Source organism: Trichosurus vulpecula, chromosome 6 (assembly GCF_011100635.1).
Source record: "Trichosurus vulpecula isolate mTriVul1 chromosome 6, mTriVul1.pri, whole genome shotgun sequence".
Taxonomy (NCBI): Eukaryota; Metazoa; Chordata; class Mammalia; order Diprotodontia; family Phalangeridae; genus Trichosurus; species Trichosurus vulpecula.
In genome coordinates, this window is record NC_050578.1 from 225,689,422 (window position 1) to 225,712,713 (window position 23,292).

At 41.0% G+C, this 23,292-nt stretch overlaps 1 protein-coding gene across 2 annotated transcripts in view; it reads right to left on the reverse strand.

Annotated features, from left to right (window-relative positions):
* TRIM66 (tripartite motif containing 66) overlaps window positions 1-23,292 on the reverse strand; it is a 123,596-nt gene that overhangs the window by 12,682 nt on the left and 87,622 nt on the right. For both annotated transcript variants that reach the window (XM_036762697.1, XM_036762698.1), the window contains 2 exons: window positions 1,090-1,359; window positions 598-823 (listed from right to left, as the gene is read on the reverse strand). In XM_036762697.1, coding sequence (XP_036618592.1) covers window positions 598-823; window positions 1,090-1,359 — 496 coding nt within the window. The remainder of the gene's footprint in view (window positions 1-597; window positions 824-1,089; window positions 1,360-23,292) is intronic.

Here is a 23,292-nt window from a genome sequence, read left to right on the forward strand (position 1 = left end):
GGTACTATGATAACAGGCCTAGATGGAAGGCCTGAAATTAGTCTAATTAGTGTGAAAACATTCTTCTCAGCACAGGTCTGGTGACTCATCTCTTCATTCGTCATGGCAGCAGGAGGCTGAGAATAAGGAAACTGACCAAGGTTTTTTCCTACCTCCTATAGTCTCCACTCAGTGTTATGCTGGCACCAGACTTGGGTCTCTCTGCACATTTTAATGCAGCAGTAACTTGGCCCCTTCTTTCTACAGAAACAGGGTGGCACCATGGTTAAGAACACTGCCGCTACTAGCTATGAGATTTCAAGCAAATCCTGCCCTGTCTAAGCCTTAGTTTCCTGCTCTGTAGAATGGGGAAATTCCCATTTCACAGGTTTGTTTACAAGTACTGAGTGAAATAAAACATGTAAAGGCTTTGCATCCATAAGTGATTATAGAAATGTGAATGATCATCACCTCAAGACTCTGCTGGTCCTGTCCCCTCTGATGTATTTTCCTAAAGGACCCAGCAGCACAATGAGCCAACAGGGAGGAGAGAGCCTGCCCCAGAGGGGTCTGAAGGGGACTGGAGCCCCCAGGAAGGGAAGGGGCCTCCTGTTGTACCTTCTGTGTGCCAAAGAGGCTTCACAGTTGTGGACGGTGGGGGAGAGGCACTGACAGCTGGCACTGGGGGAGAGGCAAGATGCAGGGGTTTCTTCACTGAGAGATTAATCGGTTCCTCCAGGATTTTTTGTAAAGGAAGAACTAATTCTTCCTGAGCATTTGGGCAGACAGGTACTGTGTTGTGTCCCAGAGAGTCACTAATGGGCCTGGAATCTTCATTTTCCATCTTGAAAAAAGGGAAAGAAGACAGAAAAAGAATGAAAATGGTAGCATTAGTAGGCCTTGCACCATTAAGCCTGAGGCTAGAACAAATCTTGAGAGATGACCAGCATGGCAGCAGAGGGAATCAGTTATGGAACCACAGAATGACAGAATCAGAAGGGCCCTAAAATGTCATCCAGTCCAACCCCTAAACTTAACAAATGGGGAAACCAAGGCATAGCATTTCTATAGGATTCCCCATCCCCATGCCCACATATCAGAGAGACTCACCTTGCATGGTGCATTACCCAAGAGAACATCTCCCAAAGACAAGTTGCTGGCCCCATCCCCAGGGTGCAGGACCCAGGTGACTGCTGGACTGTAAGTGGGTACTGTTTCTGGCTGTGTGTCGGAGGTAGGGCCCATGCTATGGGAGCAGGAGCTAGGTGTCAGGCTGGTCACACTCTGGATTTGGGGTTCCATTGACCTCCCTGTTCTTGGGGATGACAGTTCCATTTCCAGCGTGTTGGAGAAGCCCATTATACTCACTGAGGCGGAGCGCTGGGAAGGAGATAAAACATGGATCAGCTTCCGAAAGAATACTAAAAGTTCACATTATATATGGATTTACAGCTACAAAAGCCATCCTCACAAAAGCCCTGGGAGGGAGTGTGAGTCTATTTACCCATTCCTGTTCATGAGAAATCCAAGACCAAGGGAACCTAAGTTCAAATTTGATCACTGACATTCTGGCCATCCTCCTGCCATGCTGCCCTCTGCATCATACATGGCACACCAGCTCTTTTCCTGGGACCCTGCACTCTTGACTGTGACACCTGGTCTAAACAGCCACAGACCCACCATCCTGAAGCTTGATCGTCTTCCCACCATGGAGACTCATATATACTCTCCCACCCACTCTACTTTATACTTCTTGCTCTGGGGATAAATAATCAAGTCAACACTGCCATTCCTGGAAAGGCTATATCTGACAAGCACCCTTATGACTCCACTTTCCATCTGTCACTTCCCATACCAAAACACCAGCTCCTACTGCCCTACATGTGTTGTATCTCCCTATTAGAATATAAACTTCCTTGCTCTAAATTACTATTGATCAGAGAAATGCAAATTAAAACAACTCTGAGGTACCACTTCACACCTATCAAAGTAGCTAATATGACAAAAAAAGGAAAATGTTGCATATTGGAGGGGATGTGGGAAAACTGGGACACTAATGCATTGTTGGTGGAGTTGCATACTGATCCAGTCATTCTGGAGAGCAATTTGGAACTATGCCCTAAGGGCTATAAAGCTGTGTATGCCCTTTGACCCAGCAATACCACTGCTAGTTCTATATCCCAAAGACATCCAAAAAAAAAGGAAAAGGACCTACTTGTAAAAAATATTTACCGCAGCTTTTTTGTGGTGTCTAAAAAATGGAAATTGAAGCGATGCCCATGAATTGGAGAATGGCTAAACAAGCTGTGGTACATGATTGTAATGGAATATTATTGTGCTGTCAAGAAATGACAAGCAGGGTGACTTCAGAAAAAGCTGTAAAAACTTACATGAACTGATGTAAAGTGAAGTGAACAGAACCAGAACATTGTACACAGTAACAGTAAGAACTGTGAATGACAGCTGTTCTCAGCAATACAATGATCTAAGACAACCCCAAAGGACTAATGATAAAACATACTATCCACCTCTAGGGAAAGAATGGATATTGATTGAATACAGACTGAAGTATGCTATTTTCCACTTTCTTTCATTCTTTTTCTTTTATTCAAGTGTTCTTGTACAAAATGACTTATATGGAAATATTTTACATAATTTCATATGTATAACCCACATCTGACTGCTTACCATCTCAGGTGGCGGGGAAGGGAGAGAGGAATAGAATTTAGAACTCAAAACTTTAAATAAGAATGTTTAAAATTTGGGGAGGAAAAGAATATAAACTTCTTCAGTGCAGGGGTTATTTTACCATATATATGTATGTGTGTATATATGCATGTATATGTATATAAATATACATATATATATAGCCAGCCCTTAGCACAGTGCCCAACATATAATTAATGCTTAATCAATAGTTTTCCATCCATTCATTCCTTGAACCTTAGTTTCTTCACATGTAAAGTGACGGGAGGGGATGGAGCAGATGGGCTCTGAGGTCCCTTGCAGTCTATGATCCTATGAAGCCCAAGGTCATACAGCTAATACATGTCAGAGCTTGAACCTGAACTTCACTCTTCTGGATCCAAGTCTGGTGCTCTCGCTGCTAATGAAAGAAAGAACATCTAACTCTACTTTATAATGAGGAATTCGAGAGGCAAAGGCAAGAAGTGTCTTGCCCAAGCTCAGGCAGCTATTAAGTATCAGAGCTGGAGTTAGAACCTCAGTGTTCTCATCCTGCTGTCTCCACTAATTAAGGTCTGATTCTCCTTCCTCCTTGGCAATAAGAAAACTGAGGCTCAGTGTGATAAGTCACAGGATCACAGATTCAGAGCTAGAAGGGGCACTGGAGGCCATTGAGCAAAGAGAGTTGCAGTGATCTGCCCAAGGCCACACAGCAAGTAGGTTCTTTCCTCCAAGCTCCCCTCCACCAAAGTCACAACTACAGTGGGTTGTCTAGGGGCAACGTCCCACAGGAGGAAGCCTTCCCTGTGCACTTATTCAAATCTCTCTCTCTCTCTCTCTCTCTCTCTCTCTCTCTCTCTCTCTCTCAGATACACACACACACACACACACACATATACATTTCTTTCTCTTCCTTGCTTTCCTTATTCCTGCCCCTGCCTCCTTTCTCATCCTCTATCACATGGCTTTTGTCTCTCTGTCTTACTTAATTGGATGTTCTAAGGCTACTCTGGTGGATTTGTGACCTCCCTTTCACTGGCACTCCCTCTGCTAGTAGGGATGACGACCATCTACACCTTCTAATCCTGTAGTATTCTTGTTCAGGTATCCCTTGAGGATCTATTTAAAATGGTGGAGGTATTGGGGCAGCACAGGAGCAGTCCAAAGGGCTGGCTTTGGCAGCAGAGGAACCGAGGTCAAATTCCAGGCCTTCTAGTTTTATTCCTTGTATGAGTTTGTTAGACCCTTCTCTGGACCTCAGTTTCCACATGGAAAATAATGGCTTGGACTAGATGACCTCTAAGGTATCTTCTAGATCTATGATCCATGATCTTATGCTCTTCCTCTGGTTGGTGGGTTCCCAGTCTTTGGCAGGAGGAGTTCTGGTCAAAGTTATTGCAAGGGAATCTGGGAATCTATGTAGCATAAATAAACAATATGCTTCAAGCATAGTTTACCATTTTTCAGATATATGTGGATGCTTTTAAAATGAACTAACTAGAGTCTTACCACAAACGCAGGTAGCTTGGAGATATGCATATTTCAGATGGCAATATCTATTAAGAATGTTGTAAAGATTTTATAGAAGTTACATCTGGACAACTGTAATAATATTCTGGTCTGTGATCCAAACAGAGTGCCACTCACTTGCCTTCATCAGAGGAGCTCTTCCCATCTACTGATACTCTGCCCAAACTTGTTTCCCAAGAGTCAGCAAACTCTCACCCTTTCTGATGATGCTGAACAGCAACCAGTCGACTGATAGCTTTTCCGCAACCCCAGCAGCCTGCTTTCTCATCCCAAGCAACTCATCATTCTTGATCTGATCCCCTCCTCCAGTGTCCCATTCCATCAGACCACCCCTTCCACTATGCCCTCTGGAATAACTACTTCTACAATTATAAAACTTCTCTCCATTTTAGATCTCTTCCTGTCATGCTCCTTCCATCTTCTGGCTCTCACTGAGACTTAGCTCCCCCCGATGACACAACATCCCCCTGATGAACACAACAGTGTTCATTTCCAGTACGCTGGTTGTACCTCTTCTCATACCCCTGACTCACTGGCTTACTCCGCCCATCACTGGCTAATATATACCAAGCCCCAAAACATTCTCTGTCCTTTCTCAGTGAGTTTTGTGCCTGGTTCACAGTATTGCTCTCCACCTAAAATCCTGCCCTCATAAAAGACAACATGCTAATTGATGTTCCTCAAACACCCTAACGTCCCAGTTCCTCAGTCTGCTCAACTTCAATGAGCAGAAGTTCCTCCACCTCACAAAGATGGTCAGGCCACTGATCTCCCATCACCCCTAGATGCTCCATTTCCATGATCAAGAATTCTGACATTCCTTTATCTGATCATAATCTCTTATCATTCCATATCCTTCTGTGGCTTCTTCCTCCCAAAGCTATTCTTTTTCCTCATCGTGACCTACAGTCTCTCTAAACCTCCTAAGGTACTGTCTTTCCTTCCCAATATTTACCACTTAGTGAACCATACAATTCTACATAATTTTCTACTCTTGAACCCTTGGACACTCACACCTTGCTAACCCCCAATTCTGATTTACTACAGCTATCTACCTCTTTTGATTCTATTCACAGGCATCAGATTGTAATTGGAGGAAGTCTTACAATCAGGCCAACTAAATCCAGTACAAACTTTTATGATCTAATTCCATTAAGATAATCTTTTTATTTGGCAGCTAGGTGGAGACATGGATAGAGTGTCATGCCTAGGGTCAGGAATATTCATCTTTCTGAGTTCAGATCTGCCCTCAGACACTTCCTAACTGGGTGACCCTGGGCAAGTCACTTCACTCTGCCTAAATTTTCTCATCTGTAAAATGAGCTAGAGAAGGACATGGCCAAGCGCTCCAGTATATTAGCCAAGAAAATTCCAAGTGGGGTCAAGAAGAGTTAGACACAACTGAAAAATGACTGAACAACTTCTGTCTGACCACTCCTTCTCAGTCTTCTTTGCTGATTCATCATCCATGTCATGTTCACTTTGGTGTACCCCAAAGATCTGCTCTAGGACCTTTTCTCTTTTCTCTCTATAATCTCCCTATTGGTGGCTTCACCTGTGCTTGCGGGTTCCCAAGTTACCATCTCTATAAACTTGACTCCTAGACAGATATCCACATACATATACATATAGACATAGACATAGATATATAGATATGTTCATTCTTAATCTCCTTATATCTATTCCCACATTGTAAACTCACTTTGGGACATTTCCAGATGGGTGTCCCATAATTATCTCAAACTCAATGTGTGCAAAAAAGAAGTCACTATCCTCTGTCCCCTCCCCCAACCTATTTTCTGAATTTCTTTATTACTCTCACCATCCTTCCAGTCACCCAGCTTTGCAATCTGAGTGTCATCCTCAACTCCTCACTCTCACTAACCCCACATACCCAATCAATTTCCAATTGTCTTGTCATTTTTATCTTCACAATATCTCTCACATCTATCCCCACCACTCCACTCACACAGCCACCACCTGGCCCTCATCACTTCTCACTTGGACTACTGTAATAGTTTCCTATTTGGTCTCCTTGCCTCAAGCTTCTATTCACTTCAATCCATCTTCTACACGGCAGCCAAATTGACCTTTCTAAGGCATAGTCTGACCATGTTAGGGCCCTTCCCAACAAACTCTATTGGTTGCTATTGCCTCTGGGATTAAAACTGTTTGACATTTAAATGCCCTCACAAACTGGCCCTTTCTTACTGTTCCAGTCTTCTTACGCATTAGTCAGTTCTTCAATCTCTATGATCCAGACTTGGTGGCCTGCTCATTGTTCCACACACAACACTCCATCTCCCATCTCCATGTCTTTTGTACTGGCTATCCTGCATGCCTGAAATGCATTCCCTCCTTGCCTCACATCTTAGAATTCCTGGCTTCCATTAAGACTAAGCCCAAGTATCACATCCCTTCTATGCGAAGCCCTTCCTGATCCCACCAGTTGCTAGATCATTCTCTCCCAAAACTATTGTATTCATTTTGCATTATTATGTATATAATTAAATATGTGCATGTCTCCTCCACTGGAACCCAAATTTCTGACACTCGAGGACTTTCACTTTTGTCTTAGCATCCCCAGTGCTTATCACGGGGCCTGGCATATAATAAATGTTTAATAAGTGCTTGTTAGTAAATTGATTGATTGTGATAATAGTCTTGTTTGAGTAAAGTTCATGAAAGTTCTTCAGAACATTTTAAGGTCTGTACTTATAGCATGGGGATTTGGCCTCTATCAGCCCACGAAAGAGAGTGAGCTTCTAATGCAGAAGTCCAGACACTGGATCACATTCAGTAGGTGCTAAATTTTTACAGCTTATGTTGATGTGTTGCACTGTTTCTACTGTTTCCTTGCATGATCTACATTGATCGCTAAGTCTGTGCTCCTTAAGGATTAATCCATAACTTCTGGTGATGATGTCCACATCCCAAACTGTCATCATGAACCTCACCATTTCCCCAAACAAATCTGCCTTCCGTTCGGTACTTCTTTGTTGACATATTGTTGGCTACATTTAGTCAAAAATAGTCAATAAACATTTATTAGGTTCCCACTGTGTGCCAGGCACAGTGCTAAGCAGTGGGGATATAAAGAAAGGCAAAAATATAGTCCCTGCCCTAAAGAAGCTTATAGTCTAATGGGAGAAGACAATACACAAAAGGACGCTAAAAGAGGGGTGATATGCCAGAGGGTTCCCATTGAGGGGGTCATGCTAAAGATAATAATGGAGATGAAAACGAGCAGAGCAGCTGGTAACAAATGAATTTAAGTGGGAGATGCCTATGGGGGGCCTTCTCATTACATTCTTGGGTCTTCCACTTTTCATAGGCTCCAGAGGTAAACCACTTTTGGTTACATTTGATAAATTCAATCATGTTTTCATTATCAGTCTTTATTATTATTCAGTGATATCTACTTGTTCCAAAAGTATTTCTGTAGGTATCTTGCCTATTTATCCTTTGCTCCAGGAATGTCTATCAGTCCTCTTCCTCCTTTTTGGTGAGGAAGTGATAATTTCTCCATAGCTGCCTTAAGGTTCATTAATATTGTTATGCTTCATTAATATTGTACTGATTTTTGTTAAGATGCCTCCCAAATCTATTATGGTCCATTTTATAGTTCTTAAAGCATATATTAAGGTTGGCACTGTATGGTGTTAATTGCTTTAAAATTATTCTTTCCATTCAACTTTGATTTCAGGGTATTAGTCTCAATATTATTATCTGTAGACTTTTTTTTAATATCTTTATGCTCAATGTGTCTTCCCTGGAGGAAGCACCTGTATGTATTGCCTTCATCCATTGATTCAATGGGACCTCTAGATTCAAGTTCCAAGCTTTCCTTGTAGATTTATCAAGTCTAAAGGACATTTTGAAGCCATATAATGCTCGATGTCATCCATGTACATCAAGTGATTAATAATGTTTTGTTTAATAATATCTATACATGATGCCTTCTTTCATTTGTTAGTCACATTTAGGAAAAATGGTCATGGAATTGAGGCTAAGCAAAACCATAATGGGCTTAAACTATCACTCCAAAAAAATGTTATACAATACGTTAATTGTTCTCAACATTACTGTATTGGAAGCATGGGGTTTTTTTAAGTATTTTCTATGTGGGCATCAAATACTCTAGTATTCTCACTATATTTGGATTTATTTTGAATATTTGCAGTATAAAAATAAGCTCTGAATTTGAAACTGAGTCAAAGGCTTTGTAATAATCATCAAAGGCTATATAACTGTTATTGCACTTTGGACAATTTGTTCAGTCAATAATTACTGAAATGATAAGTTGATTTGAATAGTCCTGGTGCTTTTTGCTGCTCAGACAATATATTGTTTTCTTGTATTTATAGAGTCTTTAAGGATATGAGCTCTGAATGTTTTGTAGAAAGTGTAATTGTCCTATATTTGCAAGGGTCACCAAGCATTCTCATCTTTTGGTAGTAGATACATGATGCCTTCTATTAAAAGGTAGGATCAAGCTTACATATGAGTGGAAGCTGAGTAAAGCTTTTTGCCAATAATTCATGTACCATTGTGAAGCTTTTGAGCCACTAATTATGGGTCTTATCTAGTCCTGCCACCTTCTAGTTTTACTGAGAAGCTGGAATTTCAGTCATGTCCATCAACAAAACCATCTGTCATTTATTAAAGAGGTAAGAGCTTTCTGTTTCTCATTTAAACTAACTTGCATTTTTATTGTGCTGGGATTTCTTGTGAACATTTAGATGACCAGAAATCTTCCCAACATCCCATTTCTGTTGAAGATAACACCATCCTTCCAGTAACCTAGGCTTGTAATCTTGGCATTATCCTGGACTCCTCACTCTCCCTCATTCCCCATATCAAATCATCTGTCAATCCTTGCTGTTGCTACCTTTAGCATGGCAACTCTCCAATTCAACCTCTTCTTTCTACTCATCTAGCTACCACCTTAATTCGGGCCCTCATCGCCTCTCACCTACAACATTGCAAAGGTCTCCCTACCTCAAGGCTTTCACCTCTCCATGCCATCCTACTCACTGCTCGCAATATAGAAAATTACTTAGGAACAGATCTGACTGCGTTGCTCCCCTACCCAATCAACTCCAATGACTTCCTATTGCACACGATCCAATATGAGCCCTACACAATCTGGCCAGTGTTGTATATCTTTCCAGTTTCATTGGATATTACTCTCCCTCCTGTTTGTGATCTCCAGTCAAACTGGCCTTATTTCTGTTCCTCACACATGACACTCTGTGTCCCATCTCTGCCTTTGCACTCACACGTGCAAAGTGCTCTCTCCTTATCTCCAACTCATAGCTCTTTTCTTTTAAGTTGCAGCTTAGGCATCTTTTTCTGCATGATGAACTCTTTCCTGATCCCCCTAACTGCTAGTACTCTCCCCCCATGCTATCTTGTTTTTAACTCCATTATAAATTGATTATAAATTATAACTACTTTATTATAAATTTCATTATTTTAAAATATGAATTTTATTATAAATTTATTATTATACTTTAACTTTATTATAAATTTCAACTACTTTATTATAAATACTATTTGTATTTATTAACTTTATATTTATGATTTAAATATTTGATATGTACTTGTTGCCTCTCCCGTTAGAACACTTTGTACTTGTATCCTCAGAGCTTGGCACATAGTAGGTACTTGTTGATTACTGATTAATTCTTGAAGGGTTCTCTCTTGCCTCTGATTTTTTACTTCTCAAGCCTCTTTGGTGTTGAATTGTTTATTTTGTTCTTTGAGCTGAGGTAACTTATATAATATTAAATGTTTTATTTTTACTTGCAATTGCTGATTAAGGGAATAGACTTTCTGATGTCCTTTTGCTCTCCAGATTGTTTTCCACGTTTCTTTTTTGTTGCCTTTAATTGAACAACATGGCATTCAAATTTTCTACTGCACATACCAGCTAGATATCAATGTCATCTTTTGTAACATTCCCTCAGGTGTTAACTCTTCCCCAGCTCATACTCACAGGTTGGGTGTCCCAGAGAGCTGACATCTACCTCGGGTGCCATTAGGGACATGGCCAATCTTCATTCAGCCAATAGCACTGTCCCTTATAGTTCAATCAAGGAACACTATTTTCAAATTTTGTAAAGGAATATATAGGACACAGACACAGCTTTATAATTAACTTTGTAATATAGCCCCTTTTTTCTGTGATTATATCTTGAACTTTGGGCTAGGGGGTTGGTCAGAAACCAGTTCCCTTATACTTCTAAGATCCTTTCCAATATCTCCAATTGCTCTCTCAAGTCTCTGCCACAGTGGTGTTTGAAGCCTATTCTTATGAGTATTCCTTGATATAGCCACCTTTCCTTCTCTGGGTCTTACCATGACATTGTCTGCCACAAACAATCATGTACAAACCCTGACATGTTTCGCCATTGTCAGATGTAGATTTAGGATGACTATGACAAGTACTAGATTTTTTTCATAATCATTATTATTTGAGATAACAGTGCTGATTTTGTCATCTCTTTTCTTGTTGGGAAAAATAACTTCTCTAGAGTTTGCAATAAGTAAAGTCCCAAGACTTTGACCTTTTCTCTCTTCAGATTTTAGCGGCTCCTCAGTTCCATCCCTTACTTTATTTAGTCTAGGCTTAGGGATGAAGTGATGTTTTTGTAACTGGCCAGCAATACACTGTTATGTGACTAGAGTTAGAATACCATTGAGAAGAAGCAGTATGGAACACTTGCCTATATAACTGGTGAGATAATGAAAGTATTCATCTCTTTGGTCCATTTTGTATGTATGCATGCGCGATTTGCCACTTTAGCAGTCAGTGTCATCTAAACTGCAGCATTTCTAGGTGGTCAGATAATTGGTATTTCTAATTTATTCTTGCTTTCTTGTGGTACCAAAACAAGAAGAGCATTTTGCTTCATTGTTTTCCATGTCAATCTGATCATCATGATGATTTCAAGTTGGGCTAGCCTACAACATCATGCCACCCTATCTATTTCTTAGAATCACAGGAACAGGTTCATCACACTTGCCTGATGCTAACCCAATCGGTAGTATCATCAGAACCAACTGGCCAGCATTTCAGGGTTTTGGCCAGGTCTTCGCCACTACCTTTGGGGCCACAGAGCCCTGCTTTACATTATCCCAGGTGGCATTCTCTTACTTTGTTATCCCTTGCACCTTCAACTTGAACAACAGATCGGGCTTTAAAGAAGTTATTTATTCCTTCTAGTAGTATTATTGCTATTGTCCTATAGGGGATCTTTGAAATTTTTTGATGTTAGAAATCTGGAGAAAAGATTGGGAATTATCAACCCCAGTCTTTTAATGAATACAAGAGTATATAGTTTGTCAAAGGAACAACTTAGCAAAGTTTGAAGAGACTCATTGCCTCTTTTTGTAGCCCAAGTACTTAGTACAGTACCTAGCACATAGTAGGTACTTAATAAATATTTGATCAATTGATTAAAAGGGTAATAGACTTTTTGTGGTCACAGAAACTCATAAAGAATATCTACTAAGGCATGAAAAAGAGTTGTAATTGCATTGGTAATGGGAATATCACATTGGTAATGAGGATATCATACTGGTAAAACTACATGTTTTTGAAGTGTTGGAGTAAGTACAAAGTGCCCCCGAACATGTCCTTCAGTACCAGTTTTGTGCTTGTGCTTACATTGTTCACTACATGGTATGGCCTTCCTCCTCCTCTTTACCTGATGCATCTCTACTCATCCTTTAAAACCCAATTTAAAGCTGCCTTCTTCATAAAACCTTCCCTGACTCTATTGATAATAATCTTCCCCTCAGATTCCACATAGACTTCTCTTGACTTGTAATTTGTCTTATCCCCTTATCAGATTGTCATCTCCATGAGCACAGGAATCCTGAATTATCTAAATTTTGTATCTATTTCCATGTCTGATACAGTGCTCTTCAATAAGTAGGTGTTTAAGAAGTGTCTGTAGCATGAATGAACGAATGTTACAGCCCTCAAATGACGGATTTTTTTTTTCTGTGGGTCAAAGATTCTTATCAGAAAAAGGTATCTCAACCTGTTCTTTATGCCAAAAAGAGTCCTCAGTACCCCTGGACTACGAATTAGTTCATGGATACAGGAGATATTTGAATCTCTTTGGTATTACCTTCACACTACACAGTGGAGCATTTCTGACACTGTGCTCAAACTATCAGGCCTAGGTCTATCTATCTATCTATCTATCTAGGCCCAATACAACACACATTGAATATCTATTTTTAGATTTAGATGGACGTTACCCTACATGAAGACATGGTCTAAATTAAACTCTATCACTCAAGTCTAATCTTAACAAAGCTTGTTTCTTTAATTACACAATCCTACTCTATGTCTCATGTGTACCATAATCTTGAGGCCTTCTCTCCCTGGCCAGTAGCTTTACTGTCACCTCCTAGCTGCCCAGAACTCTCTGCCCAGTGATCTGGCATTCAATATAATCCTGTAGCTACTAAATTTATCTGATCCCAATTCAAGAGAACCTTTCCTAAGATAACCTATATACACTTCAACAGAAATTGTCTTCTGGAGAAAATCCTCCCATCTCTGTCATCTGTGCCTACCCCCATCACCACCACAAAAAATGACAGAAGAACTAATTTAGGATGCCAGTTCTGCTGCTTTCTAGTTTCATTCCTTTGGACAAGTCACTTAACCTCTCTGGCCTTGAGTTTTGTCATCTTGTTAATGAGACGTTTGACCAGATCTCTCTCAAGTCCCTTTCAGCCCTGACGTTTGCTAATTCTGTGAAAAAAGGGCTGTACTTAGCAGGATGGTAGGCTCTTCCTGGGGCAGGCAGGTGGCAGCTTACACTACTTCTCCAACCACATGATGTAGGTGGCTCCATAATCTGTACCCACTACTTGTCAAATCAGCTCTGCCATCTTTCATCAGTCTCACAGGTAGCCAAGTGGCACCACAGTGCACAGAGTGTTGGGTCTGGAATCAGGATAAACTCAGCTCAAACCCAGCCTCGGATACTTATGAGCTGTGTGACCCTGGGCAAGTCACTTAACCTGTTTGCCTCAGTTTCCTCATCTGTAAAATGAGGATCATAATAACTCCTACCTTAGAGGGTTGTTGTGAGGATTAGAAAACACTCAGCCACACTAAGAGCACAGGCCAAAGCAAAAAAGAAATTAGATGATTGTTAACAAATAGTGGAAATTAATTAGGTCTAAGGTAGAGGGAACTTCTAGACAGGGTCTCCAACCAGGAACTCTGTGATCCAGTGACACTGGCCCCCTCGCTGTTCCTTGAACACTCCATCTCCTAAACTCTGGGTGTTTTTCCTCAGTGGCCCCCATGCCTGGAGCGCCCTTCTTCTCATTGTCCACTCCTGGTTTCCCTAGTTCCCTCTGAGTCTCACCTAAAGCACCATCTTTCCTGACTCCCTTAACATCTCCACTCCATCCTGTCTATGGCTAATTTGTACATAATTGTTTACATGTTGACTCTCCCATTACACTGTGAGCTCCTGGATGGCTGGGACTCTCTTTTGTCTTTCTTTGTAGGCTCACCACTTAAGGTAGTGCCTGGCACACTGGAGGAGGTTAATAAATGCTTGTTGACTTAACTTCTCTCTCAAGCATGGCCTCTAGGCAATATGGGAGCATAGATTTCTATGATATTTTCTCCCTATAGCATTCCCCTTCAGTGCACAATATATTATCTTCATTTTACACATGAGGAAACTGAGGCTGAAGCGACTTGCTGAAAGTCACAGAGCATGTAAATGGAGCAATCAGGATTTGAACACACTTCATCTCACTCCAAGCCCCGCATTCTTTTCTCTTCACATGGACTGTCACAACCCGAGTGCTGATGAGGACACAGAGAGGGCTCCTCCTCAGCTCTGGTCTCAGTTCCACCTCTCACATATCCTAGGGTGAGAAACTCAATGTCTCTGAATTTCTCTCTTCATCCCCAGAGTGAGTAAGGGGGCCCTGTCCAGCCCTGCCTTGGTCCCAGGTTTTTGTGAGATCAAAGGTTATAACGGATATGAAGATGCTAGAAAATGTGAGGGAGTATTGTTATTCTTGTTTTTTCAGAAGAGACCTGTGCAAACAGATGGGTACCTGCAAGTTTCCAGGGTAAATTTTTTTTAAAGCCTAAGATAATCCTACACACACACAAAGTCTTCAAAATTCCAAGGGAAAACAAGCTTTTATTTTGAAATTACACTTTGAAGTTTGCAAAGAAATCAACTTAAATTTGTTGTACAGAAAGAGCTATTAATGAACATTTCAAAGGACAGAGATAACAAGTGAAAAAATTTACTCTGATGCCTGTGCCTTCCAAAAGGTCTAACAAGAGCAGCAGTTAAACAGAGACACCCTCACTCTCACCTCCCCTGCCTCTCCTTTCTGTCTTTCCTCATCTTTTTATTTCTATCCTGGGTCTCTGGGTCTCTCTGCTCTCCTTTTGTTTTTTGTTTTGTATTTTTTTCTGCCTTTTCCTATTCCATATTATTCCCTTACTATGGAACTAAAGTGCTTTAAATTTTTAATTAATTTGTTGAGTAGATTTTCATGTCTCTTGTTTTAAGAATGGCTAGATGGGAATACTCTATTACATTGCACTCCCTAAAAGAAAATTATTTTTTAACCTGTATGTGAACTCTGATTTGTGTGTGAGTCGCTCTTAAGAGGAAAAAAAGGTTAATTTCCATAGTTACTACATCCCTACCAGTTGTATAAATTAGAGCTGAGAACTATTAATACATTCAAATAGGTCACTGTGTGACATTACTAAAGTTGCTCTCTCTCTCTGGTCTTCAGTTTCCATAAAATGAAGGGCTTGAACTGAATAATCTCTGAGATATTTTCCAGCTCTAAATCCTATGATTCTATGAATCCAGCATTATTATCTTCTCAAGATGTTGATTCACTGGAGAGAACGTTGGATCCAGAGGCAAAAGAAGACCTAGAAGCCAATGCTAGCTAGCTCTGGCACTTCTTTTTAACCTGTGTGGCCTTAGGCAAGTTTCTTTACCTTCCTGAGCTTCAGTTTCCCCATGTAGGACTGGATGACCTCTGACATCCCTTTGAGCTCTAAACTGATGGTTCATGCCTGTATTAGCCTATCCTCTTTCTCTCACACCTTTCTCCTAAGGATCCCAAGGAATCTACATCATGGTCCTAATGGTCTCCACAGAAGAGAGGCCTCATGGTGCAATGGAGAGTATACTGGCCTAGAAATCCAGAGCCCTGAACAGCAGTCCTGGCTCTGTCACTCATCATCAATCTGGGACAGATCTCCTCACCTCTAACTTGACAGAATTCACCGGATGGTCTCTAAGATTCTATCCTTCTCTGATTTTCATTCCCATGAGTTCAAGGAAGTTTAATGTTCTCCCAATTTTTAAAATGGAAAACTGAGATAGAGTGGTTGTACATCATCTGCAGGTAGCTCTGACCCACAGAGAAGCCTTGAGAAATATATACACTTATAACAAGTGAATTATGACCCTATCTTTTTGCTGTTAATTACCCAGTTACTGTTCTAAGGAAGAATGATTAAGGAGAAAATAAACAAATTATATGTGCATATAAACTGAGTTTAACTTAATCGCAGAGATTTGGGGAGAACAAGATATTCCACATAAGCGATTTTCCAGATAGCTAAAATATGCCCCTTTCAGTGCTGAAACGAAAAAAAAAATAATGAACCATCTTTGATAGAAATCTTTCCCGCCTTTTTAAACAGAGACAAAGCATTATCCAGTCTTTTCTCAATGATTCAAGGCCAATATTATGACTGCGCTATAATCTAGGGGTGCCTTCAGAGATTGGTAGTATACTAAGATGCTTGCCCAGATATTAAATGGCCCCAAACAGGTTCTATTTTCAATTGGTGACTCTCCTGTCTTTCTCTTCTCATCAATTGTTTTTTCACAGTATTCTAGCAGCTTCAGTCACCACCCCACCCAGATCTTTTCCTTGTGATAATCTATCAAGATCTGAGAATTGTCAAGGAAAACCAGATAACTAACCCCCTTAGACCAGCAATCTTGTTTTTTATCCACCATTCTAAGACATCAGGCCTTGATGAGGGCATGAAGGCTGGCTTGATGACTCTTCAAGGTAAAATGCACTAGGACTTTGGGCCAGCTACTTTTCTTGATGCTTAGGAGCTTTTTTGGTATATTTCTGTGTTCTGATGTGTTGAAGTTGCCAAAACTCTGACTGTTGAATAAAAGTTACCATCATCATACCTATTTGGGGAAAAAGAACAGGTGACATGGAAATTGAATATGGGAAATACTCAGAGGTCCTACATTAATACTAGGCTACTCTTGAATGAAGGAAATGAAAGATGAGCCAAGAGAACCGATTAAGCTAGCAAAGCTCAATCACTGGATCACTGGTGGTTCTCAGGCTTTTTAACCAAGAATCGTAGTCTGAAGCATTGTTTTGAGAAAGAAATATTGATATGAAATTTATACTGGCTCAAAAAACTGAAGAAATCTCTTTTTCTAGCTGGTTTTCTTTCACTATTTCTGAAGTTGTCTGTTGTGTTAACAGAGGGAGGGGCTGTCCTTGAATGTGCCAAATGGATGATGTTAAATGCAAGCGTGAAAAGGTCGAAGAGAAGACAGGATTCAGAAGATACAGAGGGTATCAGATGACAAATGTTTTCACAGTAATGCACAGAGATAATCTTCTATACCATGAAGGGTGGTGGCAGCCTGATCAAGCTAAGAGCCTACTAGAGCCTACTCACTCAATGAAATCATATACTCTTTAATTTTAGTTTTCTGTTTATCTCACATCCTCACCCTTGACTCTGGGCTCCACAAGTACATGTCTTATCTAAAATCTGTCTCTCCTCCAATTCCTAACACAGTGCTCTGCACACGACAGGCATTTAATATGTATGGAATTGAAATTAATTAAATTGAATGGATTAGACTGAAGAGCACACACAACCATATATAACCACAAATGTAAGAAATATGAGCTGTCATCTCAGGCCTTGGGGTAGAGGGAAGAAAGCAGGAGTAAAAAAAATAAAAGATTAACAAAGAATGAGTAGATTAAGTAAATTAAGTAAATTAAGAAAAACTAAAAGTGAGAAGTCGGAGTAAGTGGAGACTTCTTTGGGAGCATGGAACAATATACATGCAGCTCAAGTTTGGCCAGGAATTGGGGAAACAACCTGAAGGTGTTTGCTTAGCCAGGACAGCTTGATCTTGAGTTGGAAATAAAAATAGTGGGTAAAACCTAGAAGATAGACTTCTCAGAGTTATAAGACTGGACTGGGAAGGGGCTGCACTGTAGTTACTAGACAAAGGGAACTGAAAAGAAGGCTTGCCTCCTAGATTGAATTATAGAACCATATAAGCATATAACAGGGTGGGGAGTGACCTTACTCTGTCTTACTCTGAGAAACTCACAGCATCTCCACAGTTAGCATCCCTATAAGGTTTGTGACAGGTAAAACTACATCTGTTCTAGTCCTTTTTTTAATCAAGATAACCCTGAGAGGGTTATTGTTGGTACTTTGCTACTATTAAGAAGGCCTGGAGACAGAGGGAAAAGTCTATATTATGTCTGAGAGAAGAAAATGGCAGGAGAAATGTCAATGAAGACAGGTAATCTGAGGATTCATCCCCAGTCCTTGCCTCCTCTGACATCTTTCCATCTTCATCAATATCCCTTTTCAATGCCCTTCTTTCTCTGGATCTTAAACAGAAGTGACATACCCACATTGATATAGAGGTGGTAGAGAAGAGAGTCAATGCTGATTGTCTGGCTCCAAAACCAGCACCACACATTTCTTTTTCACACAAACCACTGTCTTTCCATGGCTTCCATATCCTATACTTGTAAAGTTGATTTTTAAAATGCAAGTGTAAGGTTTTACATGCATTTGTAAAATTTCATTTTGTTAGATTTGGCCCATTACTCCAGCCTATCAAGATATTTTTGTATCTTGCATCTTTTGTCCAATATGTTAACTATCTCTCCCAACTTTGCATCATCTTAAAATCTGATGAGCATGCCATCTATGTGTTCCTTGAATTCACTGATAGAATGATGGAACCGGACAGAGTCTGCGGTATTTATTCGCGACTTCCCTTCAGCGCTCACCTCCTTGCCACTCCTCACATATGACACTCCAACTCATATCCTGAGGCCTTTGCGCCTACTGTCCCCTATGCTTTCCCTCCCTTACTTCCTTCAAGACTTAGTTCATGAGTCAACTTCTTCGACATGAAGACTTCCCTTAGGCTGTCACCTGTTTAGGCCCTCCCTCTCAAAACTCCTCTGTCTTTATATTGTACTCCTGTGTATGCTTAGAGATGTATGTGTTGCCTCCTCCAATAGAATGTAAACTCGTTGAAGGCAGGACCTGTTCCATGATTGCCTTTGTATCTCTAGCACCTAGTACATTGCCAGGCACTTACTAAAGGACTGAGCCACACTGGGCCTTACTTCTTCCATAATGAACCTTTTTAAAAGGAAGCATGGGAGAGTAAAAATAAGTGATGGACTCAGCGTTGGAAGACTTGGCTTTGAATCCTGGCTCTGCCACATACTAGCTGTGTGTAACCTTCAGCAAATCAATCACTTTTCAGGGAATCAATTTCCCCACCTCTAAGACAGGAATAATAAAACCCACGTTTGTCCACTGAAGTCTTACTTCCCTCATGGCGGCAGAAGCCCTGAAGCTGTTCTAAGAAAATGGACGTTCACCAAGTCCTAACAAACTATAAATTCTTCAAGGCAGTAACAGACTGTGTATCTGTCAGCCTAGTTGATTTCAAATTTGTTACTATATGAAGGGGTCGAAACCTGCACTGAAGAAGGGAGTCTCCACACAGATGAAATTATATATCTTTTGAAGTACTGAACTAATACTTACCTTTTTCCCTCACATGGTTATTATGTGATTCAAATGAAGTAACAAATGCAAAGTCTATTGTTGTTCTTGTTCGGTCATTTCAGTCATATCCAACCCTTCATGACCCCATTTGGGATTTTCTTGCAAAGATGCTGGAGTGATTTGCCATTTCCTTCTCCAGCTTATTTTACAGACGAGGAAACTGAGGCAGACAGGGTGAAGTGACTTGCTGAGGGTCACACAGCTAGTAAGTGTCTGAGGCTGAATTTGAATTCAGGAAGATCAGTCTTCTTGACTTGAGGCCCTGTGCTCTGTGCACTATGGCGCCACCTAGCTGCCATAAAGTCTACAGAATTGTGTATGACTACACCAAGACAACAAAACAGCAAACTGAGATACAGCCTCCTCCAGTGAGATAGAGACACCTGCTCACAGGCCACCCAAGCAGCTCCCAAAGCAGTGGTGTTGCATGTCTGCTAAAGGTCAGCTTGTATTACAGTGAACAAAGTAAGAGAGTCTTTTTCAAAGTTTGCTTAAAGATCCAAATCCTGTACTTGGTGCATTTCTCTTAAAGACATAGTCCCTAAAGTTCTATTTCCATTCTATTTTTTTTCATCGCTTTAGTTACAAGTACTTGAAAAATTGGGTTCTATTGGATTTATCGCAGGAGGGGATAAATCAGGTCAAGGTGATTAGAGGACAGAAAGAGAAAGAAGCAATTAGGATCTCTTTCCATTTCACTGGAAGCTTCTTTGGCCATTTTGTGGTAGCTTTGGAGGCCTTTTCCCCAAATCCTCAGATACAAAAAAGAAAGTCTCTCCTCTGGGAGGAGCACCAAACACCAAACCTCAACATCTTCTACCCTGATCAAAGAAGAAGGTTCTTCCTGGAACAGGTTTGGTTCAGACCCCTACGAACTCACTTAAAAAAATACCAGCTTCTTTTCTCTCATTAGTCATCGGCTCTTTTCCCTTGGCAGTTCAGCTGTTGTTAATAAAGCAGAAGCCTTCAAATAGATCTGGTTGACAAAACTGACCATCAAAGAGCATTCATGATGCTCCTGGGCAGATGGTGGCTCCAGGTGTGGTACGATGTCTTTAGACTTTGACATTTTAATGCGCCATTTGACAGAAGTAAATATATTTGTGTCACTGGACTGTAATCACCACTCTCTAGTTTTCCCTGTGAGTGCCAGAAACATGCTGAGAATCTTCATTTATCTTATAACAACAGCAAACTTACAACCAGGCAACAATGGCCAAGGAAGCGTTCCACCATTAAAGCTTTAACACACTGAAGAGGCAGGGCCCCACGGAGAGCCACATATGAAATGAAGGGGTGCTGAGGCCCAGCTCTCAGACCTGCTCCTACCAACATCTCACCAACTGAGGGGAAGTAGCTGAGTCTGTCTGGTGGGATCAAAAACCACAGGGCTTCAGATTAAGAAAAAAAAAACTTCCCAAGTACAAGCAGGGAGAAGGGGTAGATAGCAATTCATCTGAAAAAATATTTAGGAACTGTTTCATTTTTTTTTCTTTGTATTCTTAGTCCCTGTGGCAGTGCCTACAACATAGTGAGTTGAAATAAAACAATAAAACATTAACATTCAAAGAAATCTTAAGGATTATCTAGTTTAGCCTCTCATTTTACAGATAGGGAAACTCTGCTCAGAAATATAAAAGGACTTACCGAAGGTCACACAAGTGAATGCTAGAACCTGGTCTAGGACCCAAATCTCCTAACTCCAGGTCCAACTTTCTACCACACTCGTGGGTGAGAATTCTACCGCTAACTCATTAAGGTTGGTTTAATGAAGTGGAAATGTCTCATGATGATGTAACGAAACAACACCAGCTTGCAGAGACATCCCTCAAAGCTGCTTGTCTTACAATACTGTCACAGCAGCCGCCAGACAGGCAGTGGAGGTGTCCCTAGTTCTAGGGTTGCAGATTAGGGGAGGGAACATGTTATTAGGATTACTTTGACTCAAGGTAAAACTATGCACAAGTTCTGAAAAAGAACTAAGTGAGGACTTTAGCCCCTAAGGGAAATAGGAGGCTGCAGCAGGGAAGTCCAACAATCTCACTGTAGCTCATTACAGGGGCAGGTGAGTGGATTTCTCCTCCCATCCAACTGTCCTGTGTAACCCAACACCAGCCACAGAACACTGTGCTGAGAACAGCAAAACATCTGCTAAGCTTTATTTGGAGCAGTTGCTGCCACGAGGAAGGGGCTAGATGTGATCCTTAAGATCCCTAATGATCTGAAATGTACAATATAATATTAAATAGTAGAGCTATGGACTGGCCCTGTGATTTCACTGATAGAAGGGATTCCCCAACGAGAAAGTTCCTTTTGCAAGTGCAGGTTGGCACCTTCTCTGCAACTTAGAAAGTTTCCTAGAGCATTGAAAAGTTTAATGACCTGCCCAAGGTCACACAGCCAATAGACAGGAGAGGTCTTCCTGGCTTCAAGGTCAGCTCTTTATCCCTTTATCCACTATACCAGGAGGAAGAGAAGGAGGATAGGGAGGGGGAAAGGCTGCTGATAATAGCCTAATTAAAGCCTAGCTAATTAGACCTCAGATATGGTGATCAATGTAGATTGTGCAATGAAATGGTAGCAATTGTATAACAGGTTGTTACAGGCTGTAAAAGTGTTATCACCTACCAAATACCAAGTTAGACACAACCTGGTGGCTAGCAGCACATATTAGAAGTTCACTGTCTTGGACTGACATGATAAGTCTGCATGCTACGAACAGAGATATCAAATATCCTGAAGAACTCAGCCAATTACTATACCAAAACAGGAGCATAAAAAAAAAAAAACAGGAGCATATCACAGACCAAACTACTGCCCACAGTCTCTGAGACATAACATTGATTCATTAAAAACTCAGGAACAACATTTTTAACAGATGTCACCATCCCAACCCTCATGAGACCAAGAACTCTCAAGGTTATCCAGACTCCGGCCCATCTGGGGAGAGCTAAAATTAAGAACAGGCTAAGGTATATATCATACTAGAAGTGTCTGCTACTGGGGTCGTACTGTGAGTGCTTTCAATGTGCCTACAGAGGATGAGCTTACATCCTAAAACTTTTATTCTGATATACAAAGCTGCTGTTTTATCTGCCTGAAGAACACTGACTATAAAGGGTAATAGCAAGATAGCATCTTGTCCTAGGACCATTTATACCTGAATCCCTATCAAAAAAAGATGAGAAAAACAACATGATGAAAACAACAGAATGATAATAATAAATGACATTCACATAGCGCTTTATCTTTACCGAGTACTTTCTATATGTGTCAGTCAATCAATAAGCATTTATTAAGTGTCTATTATGTTCCAGGCACTGGAAGAAGGACAGAAGTCAGCTGCTGCTCTCAGGGACCTCACAGTCTAATAGAGTAGGTGACATGATAAAAACTATATACAAGATATAGACAGGCTAGATCGGAGATAATCGATAGAAGGAAGGGACTAGCCTTAAGGGAGATCCGGAGAGGCTTTTCAGAGAAGGTAGGGTTTTAGTGGGAACTGGAAGAAAGCTAGGGAAGCCAGGAGGTGGAGATAAGGAAGGAAAGGGTTCCAGGCATGGAGGACAGCCAGGAAAAATGTCCAGAGTGTTTTGTGTCAGGAATAGCAAGGAGGCCACTGTTCTTTTATTGCAGAATAAAAGGCAGGGAGGGGAGAAAGATGTAAGCAGACAGGGAAGGTGAGGGGGAACAGGCTGTAAAGGGCTCCTGAGGGTGACAGGGAGCCAGCAGAGTTTACTGAATGTGGGGCTGACATGGTCAGACATTCACTTTAGGAAGATTAACTGGACAGCTGAATGGAGGGTGAACTGGAGTCTGGGGAGAGCCTTGAGGCAAGGAAACCAACCAAAAGGCTACTGCAATAGTCTAAGCATGCAGTGATGAGGACTCGCACCAGAGTGGCGGCGATGTCAGGGAAGAACAAGGGCTGTATACGTGAGATATTACACAGGTAAAATTGACAGGACTTGGCAACAATATGGGGGTGACAGAGCGAGTAGAGAACGTAACATAGGTTGCAAGCCTGGCAGTAATAGGGAAGTTCAGAAGTAGGGGGAGTTTGGGGGAAAGACAGTAAGTTGAATTTGGGACATGGTGAGTTTTAAGATGTCTATAGGACATCTGGTTTGAGATGTCTAATAGGAAGTTGAAGATGTATGGGTAGAGAG